Source organism: Pyxicephalus adspersus, chromosome 8 (genome assembly GCF_032062135.1).
Source record: "Pyxicephalus adspersus chromosome 8, UCB_Pads_2.0, whole genome shotgun sequence".
Lineage (NCBI taxonomy): Eukaryota > Metazoa > Chordata > Amphibia > Anura > Pyxicephalidae > Pyxicephalus > Pyxicephalus adspersus.
This window is the reverse complement of record NC_092865.1, coordinates 71,229-84,065: the sequence shown is the minus strand read 5'-3', so window position 1 is coordinate 84,065 and position 12,837 is coordinate 71,229. Positions and strand designations below refer to the sequence as shown.

Here is a 12,837-nt window from a genome sequence, read left to right as displayed (position 1 = left end):
CTTACATCATGAGGGCTTGAATCTGTTACAGGAAGTCAAGAGACATTCAGTTAGGGAAGGGGCATCCTTACTGACTTCATTTACAGAAGTATCTACTAAAGTGATATGTAATTAACCAGTTAGAAGTCTTCCAACATTTAGCTTTATTGGTTGGAGCTTCACCCACCTTGGGCTTCCATTTGGCAGGTGGATCTTTCTAAAGGGTAACTTTGTTTCTGTGACGTTGTTTGTTGTTTTCTTTCCTCCCTTTATATTATTGCTTGTTACATGCCATGTGTGCATGCTGTCAGGAGGAGTGTCAGGAATATGGTCTTACTTAGCTGTCATTTTCCTTTCCTGTAATCTCCTCCTGACAGCATGTTTCTCTCCCTTATCCTGTGGCGAGCATGGTACAGAATTTTCCATAATGTCAATGTATGTTTCCACTAGGCAACCAGACAACATCCTCAGGTGTTTAAATAAGTATTTTGCCTGAATCCTGTGGCCATAGATAAAAGATATAAAGCTTTCATTGAGGTGTCTTACCAGCATTCCCATTAGGCAGATTCCAGGATTCACATTATGATCCAAACATAAAGAGATTACCTCTGAAACACAGATTGGGTGTATGTGCAGATTCATTTCCTAAATATATATAATCGCTATACCATGCCCCGTGGGACCAGCAGGGGGCCCCCCTCCAAGGTGATCTTTAGCAACCATACCGGGGGCTTATAGACTCAAAAAGTTTTTAGAGTTGGTGCTTACATAATAATATACCAAAGAAAAGATTTTTTGTTTAAAAATGTAAACCTTACATTTTTATTATGCTAATACAAGAGTTAAAAAGTACAAAACGTTAATAAATTTCAATATTTCCTTGATGGAGTATTTGAACATCATTTATCATTTGTAACAATAAAAATCTACCATCCTTGATGCGTTTCACCACAAGGGCGTCATCCGTAGGATACACTGTAGTAGGTATATCAGTTTATTTATATCCTTTAACAAAATAAACACAAATATATTTTAGTCTTTTTCTCATGACAAATGGTTGCTATAAAAACCTTGGAATGTAAATACTGCACCTATTGATTTCCATGGTACAAACTATCCAGCATCTCCATCAGATTAATGGAATATTAAATAAAGACAACATTTGGTAATTTGAGCTGTATGACCCTCGTGTTGACTCATCGATCTCAATGTCAATCACCAAACCTGATTATTATAGTTTCTTTCCTAGGACTCTGGTATAGTGCGGATCAGCAACTTCTATCACCTGGGAATTTATCTTAAATATGTTAGTGCTAATATTCTTCTCCTGATAAAACAGGTCAATTTTAGAATCTATGCAGCATCAATTGTATGAAGCATAATCTATTTCATGTACATGATCATACAAAGTTTCAACAGAAACGTTATTTTAATAAAAAAACATTTCTTTATAGAATGCCGGCACATTATCCACAAACTACATTAACCAAAAGACCAGGACCAAGCATACTGCTTCCTCCACATTTTGTTAGTTATGAATAAAATGTTGGATATACAATGTGAAACTGTTGGATTTCCTCACCTCTATCCTGTAAGATGAACATTCCCAGGTTATTCAATAGTGGCCCCAAACTAATACGTCAAGCAGCTTTCATGCTTCGCTTACCAGATATATTGGTAGGTAAGGAACTCTAATCAGACTTGTCAGCCTAATACATCAAAGATATATCGCTAATGACGTAAAGATATATCGCTAATGACGTAAAGATATATCGCTAATGACGTAAAGATATATCGCTAATGACGTAAAGATATATCGCTAATGACGTAAAGATATATCACTAAAAACATAAAGATATATCGCTAAAAACATAAAGATATATCGCTAAAAACATAAAGATATATCACTAAAGAAGTAAAAATATGAGAGAAAAATATAGGGGGTCTGTATATAGGATATAAAATATACTCTACGTCTATGAAGAATAGTTACTGCTTTGTTTGATTGTTTTCAGAGAGCAGCACCTGCAACAGAAACAATCAGCGAGATGATTCTGAGAGCTGAGCACAGGATGGCATTGAAGGCTGATAGGGGACCCTTGGGGTTAGAACCAGAATGAATAAGAATCCAAGATGGTGGACGGACATTTCTGTGCTAAAAGTGCTAGACATGTGGTTTATCCACCCCATTACCTGTTTGTGAACTTTTATGCTTATATGGACTTCCGAGTATACATTATTGGATAATCTGCTCAATGACAATTCGATAACGGCTTAAGCCCTCCTATACAGAAGTGATTCTGTAAAGATTTGCTAAAGATATTAGGATACATCGCTTATGACGTAAAGCTATATCACTATAAACTATAAAAGATAACAGTCTTCATTTTGTATTACAGTTTACAATCTAATTTCCAATGCCATGGACCAATAGAAAGTCTGAATTCTATGTATAACTGATAACAGACAGGCTTGTATATTTTGTATCTGCATACAGCTTGTGATGAAATAGGCGCAGTAGTTTATAATGTATAATGTGTGTATATGTCGGCAAGATCCATCAGGGAATCTACAGCTTTTGCTGGATTTTTAGTTTCTCCTTTGCCAGAGCAATAGAATAATAATACTGAAACTTAATTATTAACATTGGGATTGGTAATACAATGGTTAAGATGCCAGAAATAGCAGCCAGGCTAGATACTATGCGGCCAGCCGTGGTGGTGGGATAGATATCGCCGTAGCCCACAGTGGTCAATGTAATTATGGCCCACCAACAGCAGGCATATATATCATCAAAAAACTCATGTCTGTTCTGAAAGCCTTCAATACATTCTGAATAGAAGGCCAAAGTAGCAAATAAAAGAGTTTCCAAGGCCAAAATCAGCAAGAGAACGAAGATTTCATGTGTTATGGCTCTAAGGGTCCCTGACAGAACTCTTAATACAAGGCTGCTTTCTATTAGCATAACAAGTCTGAACAACTTAAGGATGTAGACTATCCGCATAAAGCCCAGGATCTTCCAAATAATCTCCATACTCCCCATATAACCTCTAGACATCAGCTCAACAAACACAGGAAGGAGAGAAAGAAAATCCACCCAGTTCAGAGGACTCTTGAGAAACTCTTTTCTGTTAGGGCAGAAAAAAAAACGGGTACAAAACTCAAACACAAACCAAAAAACACAAACCAGTTCCAGGTAGAGAAGGTAAGATCGGTGTTCAAAATCCATCTCCTGCTGAAATGAGTGGTAAGGTTCATATTCTGAGAATTGTGTCTGGTTCAGGTGTATGTATGAAAAATGTTGCTTGGTCTCTTCGAAGAATATGGTGATAGCGCCAATGGTGAAGAGGAGGGAGATGGCTGTGACACACTGGAATAAAAAAAGGCCAACAGTTGTCATAATGGTAAAGTTTTCATTTATATTACGTATTGGATGATCATACCACATTTCATAAAATTTTTGAAGACGCAATTATATAATTTTAAATCACAGTAACATTCCTATTTACTTTTGTGCCACCGGAAGCCATTGACAAGTTTAGAAAAGTGTGGTCATTTCCTCTTTGGAGTGGGTGATGCTGGAATCTAAGCTCTAGGGCAGAGGTCAGCAATCTTTTTGGGCCACTAGGCCATTTCAGGTGGGCAGGAGCACACTAGGCCGGACTCTCTCTCAAGTCCCGCCCTAATGGCTCCGCCCCCACCAGAAACGCCCCCTGAAGGGAAATCACTCTCCTCTGCAATGCATACGGAGGAGAGGGAATGTTCCCTATTCACCCCGGCAACAGAAGTGTTAACGCCGGCTGGGGTAAAAAGGGAAGGGACCACACAGAGGCTAAAGAGCCGCATGCGGTTCCGGACCTCCGGTATTTTGTTGCCATTTGGCTCCCCTGCAGGTTGCCGGCCGGATCGGCCAGGGGGCATTAGGTCCGAACAAACTACGGGCTAGGCCTTATCTGGCCTAAAGGCCTGAGTTTGCTGACCCCTGCTCTAGAGTGTATTTTATTTTATTAATATTATTTTATTTATATTTTTGTTTTAATATGTTTGGCATCATACCATACTGTATACAGCTTTCTTTAGCAATTTGTTGGTGCTTGCAAAGAATCTTACCTGGAGATCGGGCCAGTAAAAGTTTGGGAATGCTAAGAATCTTTGCAACAAAAGTTAGAGATGATGCTAAAATTGCTGAAAACATAGATTTGGGGTAGAATAGACCAATAAGAAGGTTTGGAGATAATTACTATTTCCAAAGCTTTTTTATTATCTAAATGAGAGGGCCCTATAAATTGTGTCTGAATGTTATTCTAGGTTTTAGCTGCCCATATTTCTCCTTATAATATATATATGATATGCTTTCTGTTCTGTGAAACATGTAGAAAGTGTTAGGAACATCAAGGAACATTGGGTCACCAACATTTCTGCTTAGATAATATCACTAACGTGGAGTCCAATCCAATCAGGAGATTTTCCTTATTTATTGATCATGGTGAATTGTTTTCAGAACTGTGCTAAGTGTTATTAAAGTACTTGTTTTTATGAGCTGTTATCCTAATGCCTAAAAGTCCTAATTTTAATACCATTTATATCCTTCATGGCCATATAACATAATCCATATTTACCTTTGATGTCGGAGTAGAGTATGGCATCTGGAAGTGGTTCCAAACCTTTGGCTGCCATCGTCCTCTCCAGCTGTAGTCTGCTCTGTCTGTCTGCAATAAAAGCTGCTCATCATTCTGTGCCGTCTCATACCAGGAGGAAAAATCTTCCAGTACTTGGGACTTGTTGCTGATCTTCAGCCAGCAGCAGTGAGACAGCTGAGTGGAGCTCAATTCCCAGAAGGTCAGCTCCTCCAGAAGCACTGCTCTACATATGTTATCAGAACAATGGAGATGCTTTGTCCTATAATAGTCTAATATATATCCAAACACCTTGGGATTACGGTCAAAGAAGAACTCATTGTGCCGAGGGTCATAGTTGCTTGCTTCATCGGGATTGATTTCAGCCAAGCTGGCCAGTTTTGTACCAGGGAAAGCTAGCAGTGTACTGGCATAAGTTTCAAATCTGACCCCTCCAACATTAATAACCACATGCTTGGATGAAGAATCCATGTCCAAGAGTCACTTCTCCTTCTACAATGAAAAGAGATAAGCAAATTACATGATACATAAATAATCATATAGGTGATCGGTATTAGGAACATTAGACAGACTGCAGGCTGAATATTTCATTATTTTGTGTACAATAGTCCAATAGTTGAGCAAGGATGTAACTGCAAAGATTAAGCAATGAATTCCAACACAATTAAGATTATTTCAGCACATAGATCAGGGGTGTCAAAATCTGGCCCCTAATGGCCTCTTTTTTTGGCCCCCAAAAGAATCCTAAATATATACTACAATTGCTGGCATCACTCGCGTCTATAGACCACTGGGCTCCCTGCCTATGTGTGGCCCCGCATTGGACTGTTTTATAGACACAAGTGACGCCTGGAATTTTAGCAGCGGCTCTATTTCAATGGAGAGGGAGTTCCAGCGGGGGGCCACTCATAAGATTTATCTTGGCATTGGCCGCGTCTGGCATTTCCAGCACTCCGCCTCAGCTTTTCCTGGTTACTCCAAGGCATGGACTTGAATGGTTGGATTTTCATAGAAGAATATTGGTAATAATATTGTTAGTCCTTGCAGAAAGGTTACTAACTCAGAAAGCTGCAAATAGAGAAAGAGGCAAAGGATTTTTCCTAAATAAAATTTATAATTTCTCTAATATAAGCTTGTTCCAGACTGAATGTGAGGCAAAACCTCTTTGTTTCCAAATGAAAAGAATTTATATCTAATGAAAAGGAAAAATTTCCTCAACTTTTTCAATAAATTTTAAGGTTGGCCCGGGACTTTGTCTAAGTTTTGAATTTTGTCCCTCTGTGTATTTGGGTTTGACCCCCCTGGTGAATAATGAGGAGAGGCTTGTAGGAATATAGGAGATTTGTATAATGTGAATCAGGTCATCACAAGATTGGCTCTGCACACATCAGGTCTTCTCTAAATTGAAGTAAACCTAAAAGATTTTTGCATTCTGCTTAAGTTTCACCTTATTGTTTCACTTTCTTTCTGAAGCTTCATTGGTGATTGCATAGATTTTGTTCATTGATCTCAGCAGATGTATGGAGGGAAATGAGAGCTCTCATAGATATCACACTGATCATGAAAACTCTTTCCTTGCTCCCAGTGCTCAGCCCATAAACATCTGTTTGTTATTTGTGAAATCTGGACTCAGCAAAAAGAACGCTCAACAATTGCTTCATCTTCAGCAGAGAGAAAAGACTTCCAGCTGCACAAACATTGTTATAGTAAAGATTTCCCTTTATCAGCCTGGAATCCTATTCATTGATAAGGCACCTGTCATACTTTATTCTCTAGGTGAATATATTATACCTGACCTGTTCCTGGACTCACAAGCTGAGCTCCTAAGTTGTTGTGAAGTGAGAGGAGGCATCTTACCTTCCTTTGGGGTTCCCAAATCTGTATGAGGATGTCCAAGCGGGGGCTAAAGCTTGCACAGGATGTGGGAGGGATGAATGGTGGGCTGCCAATACAATCCCACTAGTTGTATGTTTGCAGGATGGGAGCGACAAATGAGAAGATAAATCACATGGATTGTGTGTAACATATACCTGAAATAAACTTGTGTGATAAATGTATCCAAAGCTATGTACACATTCTATATGATTGTTGCATAAGACGAACAGTTGTGTAACTCGAGTACAAATCTAACAAGTGTACAGTGGTCACCAATGTTGGTCATCCATACCATGAACGATTAAGCGCGGAGAAGTGCTGTACTCTCCCATGGAGGAGGTAACCTCCTGGTGCTTGATTTATAGGCAGAGCACAGTGGGTTCAGTGAGTTCTGGTGGGGGAAGCAGCAGATGAGAAGTGAAAAGGATATTTATTCCTAAATTCAGAATGTATCCACACTTCCATATTTCTAGCAAAGGTTTGGATAAAATACCAAATACTTACCGGTACTTACCTTTGCATAGTAAATAGGCAGAATTAAAGTTTTCTATCAATAAAGATGTAGCTATGTCTGTTCTGTGTTTTTATGGCACACACGGAATCTTAGTAAATGGCAAACAGGTTAGACAGAAGAATTGTCCAGGATAGCGATTCCATAGAACAGTTTTCTGCGGTCAGTTTGTTTTATATATAATGCAAGCTTATGCACACATTAATGCATGTAAATATATAGATAATGATCAGAATAATAGCTGTGTGAATATAAATGTGAATAAAGCTGAAAGGCCTTCTAATAGCTTGTATTTCTATACAAAAGTATTGGGAACTCTGCACATTATGTTCCACATCAAAATATGAAGAATGAAACTGAAGAAAAGGGAATATTGGGCTGTTCAGAATAATAGCAGTGTGGAGTTATTAGAAAATCATTCATTCCAGGTGAATGCCAGCTCTTATTTAAGAAAGGAAGGCGGTGAAAGTTTTACATCTCTCTTAAAATTTGAGTAAAATGGCTCAGTCCAGACATTGATCAGAAGAACAGCGCGCTTTGATTAGGAATTTAAGCGGAGAGAATAAAACATAAAGAAGAGCAGAAAATAAACAGCTGCTCAGCTAAAATCATCTCGAATGAATGAAATTAGCAACCCAAACCTGAAATACACCAGAAAACTACCAATGGAATGTATGAAAGACTCTCGTATGAAGATGAATCACATATGTAGTGATCACTGATCAGATTTAAGTGCTGCCAGATAATCCACATAATAATAATATCAATAATATAATAATCACAGAACACTACTAGAACAACTCGAGGGGTCCCCGGCCGACACCACATTATCGGGTTGCATGCTCTCGCCACCAGACGGATCAGGGGTGATTTGTGATTGATCTTTCTTTTGACACCAGTATCAAATGATCCATAAATGTTGGTTGCAACCTGTGTACTCTCTCCCAGAAAATATGCAGGGGAGTACGTCTAGTGCCTTGAGTGTGGGAGTGATGGCACCCTGCACCATATGGTGAGAATTTTATACCCAGTTATTTGGTATATTGAGCTAATAGAAGAGCTTCCAACATAGAGATCAATCGTTCCCTTGGGTTGGGAGTGAAAGTAGTATCTAGATCCTGGGCACATTTCTTTATGTATGATGGCGTGAAATCGGTATCTGGGGCGATTAATGCCGCTTAAAGCTGAGAGACTGACGGATTGAGCCTTGATCAATAAACAATGATCGAATTTTGTAAGGGGTCTACCGAATTTATCTAGGTGTGGGAGTGAATGCAAAAAGTGATGCAACTGGCGTATTCTCCAAACCCCAACATATCGTAAGTGCCGTCTGTGCTCATCTCCATCATGGAAGGCCAGGGCTGCCTTTGAAGAAACTCACATGTCTTGCTCCAACTGCGTTATGGCCTGGAAGCCCGGGTCATCCAGACCAGGCGGAAATTTGTGGTTAACAATCAGAGATCTTAGGCATTGATGAAATGAAGATACAGGGAGTGGGGCATTCTCTATGGAAGAGCAGTTAATGGAATCGTAGTGAATGTTCTATCTTTATCCATTGCTTCCAGTCAGTGTCCGAAAACCATTATTTCACTGCCCAGATAGCAGCATAATACAGCATCCGGCAGTGTGCTAGCTCACGTTTAAATTCACCCATTAATAGTAAAAATTTTAGAGTGTATAACCTAGGATAATCTGAAGATAAACGGACCCCTAGATATTTAATTGCCAAGAAATTGAAATGGATGGGGATGTTATAAAAAACAGCAGGTCGTCTGCAAACGCTGCTATCCTATATTTAGGTCCTGCAATGGGCACATGATGTATATTGTTTTTTTTCCTAATCCGGTGCAGGAGTGGCTCTGTTCCTGTCTGGTGCCATTGGATATTGAGAGTGGATCTGAAAGCACCCCATTTACCTTTACTCTAGCAGACGAACAGGAGTAGAACACAAATATATGGGTCAGCATTTTGTCCCCAAGGCCTATATAATGTAAAGTCTGTTTTAAAAATTCCCAATCAATGCGATGAAATGCTTTTTCAGCATCTGTTGAGAGAAGCATGATTTGCTCTGACCTCCTGTGCAGGAATAAAAATACTTAATTCTTTCTGATATCCCATAAGAGATCATTCTTGCTGAATCCACCAGCCCTCTTCTTGGACCATTTGGGTAAACAAACAGATGATCCACTTCTCTGAATCCCTTAATTCTTTGTGTATATGTGGAAATGAGATGGACCAAATCCAGTTCACTGTAGTCTGACTCTTCCTTCTGAGATTCACTAAATGAGGATTTAAAGCTGGGAGAAGCACCTCCCAAATGGAAAATGGGTTAAACAGGGTGAAAACCCCTTAAGCATAGCTTGAGTTATACTAACATTTTTTCCCATATTCTAAAGCATTTTCTAATAGTAGAGAACTTCGATTCTGGGTGGTACTCCCGAGGCTAGGAACCTCTTTCTTTCAAGAGAAAAGCTGTCAGATTCAGATGTGATTGTTCGGGATTTTCACAATTGCTTTGCAATATCAGATCTCCCCGGAGAGGTAACCGATTTGAAGTTGCTGCTAACATTTGCATCACTAATGGGAACCATTGTGAAGGAATCTTGTGTTAATGCTTGGTGACATCTGAACCCTAAACAGAATGTTGATAGTTGTGTGTTGGCTGGGGAAGCCATCAGGTCAATTGCTGGAGTGCCCCAGCTCTAAAAAAATGTCTGAAGGTATCGTGAGGTTCAAAAACCACTCACTGGGGTCTGGAAGGGATCTGTCAACTGATTCTGAACCCCCTGGGGGATAGGCCACCAAAAAGATGTTCCTCTGCTCAAGAAGAAAAATTGAGGTCATGACTTGGAGACGTAGACTCCTTGTCCTTCCTTGTTTGGAAATGTATGCAACTGCCATCCTGTTGTCCATTGGGATTTTCACCTTTTCTGAGAATGTCTGTGAACACTGTGAAACCTTGCCATACTGCCATCAGCTCCAATACATTGGATCGAGTTGTCGGTGGCTAAGATCACAGGCCTAGCACTTGTAAAACCACCGAATGGCCCCCAGCCCCTGAGACTGACATCAGATAAATGTATCTACGGTTTCTGAGCTGGGGGATACTCTGAGACGGGTAAAGACTCAATACCCACCAAAACAAATCTCTGACCAGCCTCTGGAACTCTAACCCAAGAAGCAACGGTCCCACTGATTGTGAAAACAATTTGGAATTTGCGCATGTGCCATCTGGCCCAGGGAACTACAGGAATTAAAGAGGTCATTAGACCTAAAATAATCCTTAATCTGACCAACTTCTGGCTGTCTGCCCAACCTTGGCCATGAAGACTTTAGCCACACATGTTTTGGCAATATGGGGTGAAATGATTCACAAACCTTACCTCCTCTGTGGTCACAACAATTGCCCCAGAAAAACTAGCTAGACTGAGCAAATTGATGACCGCTTCGCCTTTGAGGGATTAATCCAGATCTTTCGCTGGTTACATGCTGAATGCCTTCCTCTAGAGGCCTCCCAAAAAATACTTTCCCTCCAAAGGAATAAATCACAAGACCTGCTTAGATGTAGAATCTGCTGCCTAAATTCTAAGCCAAAGGGCCCGCGTCTAGCTGTTACCATGAATCCCATCATCCCATTCATTCCGTGTCTGATCCAAGCAGATGACAGAAGCTCTATATATGAATCTGTCTGTGCCAGCAACATTCCTAATTGCCTCCGCACAGGAAGTGCTCTGGAAAGCCATGTCAGGGCTACCGCAGGGTATCCGCCAGGCCGGCAGCCACATCCATTGTCTTCATCTGTCTGTCCATTGGGTCTTTAAATGCCACAAATCTCTGTATCTTTGGGGTTCAAAGGGTACAGCTTTCACATCTATTCTGCAAGGAACACTTACCATCAGGTCTCGGCCACTCTTCTTCAAATAGGTGCTTAACCTCATTCATGAAAGGTAAAACCTAAAGTTCTGTTTTTAGTTTAGGAAAATATCTTTTCTTAGGGGGAGAAGGTGAGGTGTCGTTCCACGAAATGGCATCTCTAATCGACTTGATCAAAGGAGAAGTCAAATGTACATGAACCCGATTCTCCCCCATCAGAATCGGATACCTCGGAGTCCTAGGAGTATTCTAAACTCTGTGATAGCTCTTGGTTGTCGGAAGAACTTGGGAATTTATAGCAGACACATTTACATTTCCTCATCCCATCTGCAATAGCTTGGTCTATGTGTGATATGGTGGAAAATATTACATCCGGATCTCCTCTTTAAAGTAACAAATGTCTTCCTGTGTAAGGTCTTTGTGCTAATTGAATTTATTCTCCCCTTTAAAATAATAAAGGGTCTTCAGTTTTGTAAAAGTTGGAATCTTGTGTCCCAGGTGTCAAAACCCTCAGATAAGTCCATACGTCTGATGTATCCTGAAACCCATATATTCCTAATCTTTATATTTCTAATATATTATTCTGTATAAAGTAATAGATGACGGATTTGTAGCTGGATCATTATGGGGAGACCAAGAACTGGTTTCCTAGGCCGCAGGGAAGACTGGAAACCATATTTAGCCTGTTCTGGGGAACTATAAGTCCCAGACATGCCTAGTTTGTGAACTCCTTATTTTGTGGTGATTATTATTCTGGGGGTTTGCAGTTCATAAAACCTAAACTTATGAAATTATTAATAATGGCTAAAACAAGGGGCGTTTGGGAAGTGTCCACAGAGCATCATACTCCATGTGGACACAGCTCCACCCTGCTGTCATTGGATGGTCGTATTAGTCCCACCTCTGGGGTTGGCATGGAAAAAGCCATGTAAGCCCAGCAGGGGGAGCTCTCACTGATACCATCTTGTTGCTAAGGACAACGGCACTGACATATTGAGCACTGCAGGGAGCCCGGTGACTGATAACTTTACACAGCAACCAGGACCAGGAAAACCAACTCCACCTAAATATTATTTCACAGCTTTCCCTTTATTTTATGCTGTTCTATTGTTCTGGTATTGTTCTTAGATTAGTCTTTATTTTTCTATAATGTGTTTTGTTATGTTTTTACTTCTTAAACTATAAAAAGTGGAAGCTGAATCTCTGAATGCTCTAAGTAGAAATATTGTAACTTACAAACCCGAAGCGTTACTATAACATTGTGATTGTGGAGACATCCGTGTCTGGTGTGGTAGCGGTGACACTAAAGAAGCAGAACTGCGGTTGTCAGGGGTAACGGTGCGTGCTTCCGTCTAAGCACATGCTGGCAGTCTACATGTGATGGTGTGTGGTAAGGGGTAACAGAGGGGTAACCTTGCCCCATGACGGCCCCTCATCAGCCTGCGGTGCGTGAAATGTGCTGAGCGTGCAGGAAAGGCGATGCGCTTCGTCACACTATGTACTCACTCACTTAGAACTAAGGCCAAAGCTGTTCCATATTTTGTTTTTATTATTTTTATTTGAGTTTGTTGAGATGATAAGACTTAAAATAGTATTTAAAACAAATGTTACAAATCTTGGTAACAAAGCAGAACAATCCCCAATATTGAATACTAACATACACACATATAAGTAGCTTGATCCCAAAATACTGAAAAACGGGGATTTGTGGGAACAGCAATAAAACAATTCTCATAATAATTTTTATTAACCCTAAAAACAACAGATGTACATAATTGTTGATCATTGTAATTCCTAATTTGAATAACGTATACTTCCAATCACAAGTTCTACATTTCTTGGATTTGATGCAAATTAAAACGACTCATTCTGTTAGGAAAATCATTTTTACTGGAAAACAAGTTAATTTACACTGAGCTCCGTGTAGATGGACGGGTAATTCACATAATGAGTAAGGTGAAT

General features: G+C 39.9%; 1 protein-coding gene across 1 annotated transcript; it reads right to left on the bottom strand.

Moving 5' to 3' along the window:
* Positions 1–1,783: 1,783 nt before the first annotated feature.
* LOC140336271 (voltage-gated potassium channel KCNC1-like) lies at positions 1,784–6,526 on the bottom strand. Its single transcript, XM_072419255.1, has 3 exons — positions 6,474–6,526; positions 4,599–5,108; positions 1,784–3,349 (listed from the first exon to the last, which is right to left on the bottom strand). The coding sequence occupies exons 2-3, from the start codon at positions 5,085–5,087 to the stop codon at positions 2,549–2,551; spliced, it is 1,290 nt and encodes a 429-aa protein (XP_072275356.1). The 5' UTR covers positions 5,088–5,108; positions 6,474–6,526; the 3' UTR covers positions 1,784–2,548.
* Positions 6,527–12,837: the final 6,311 nt, after the last annotated feature.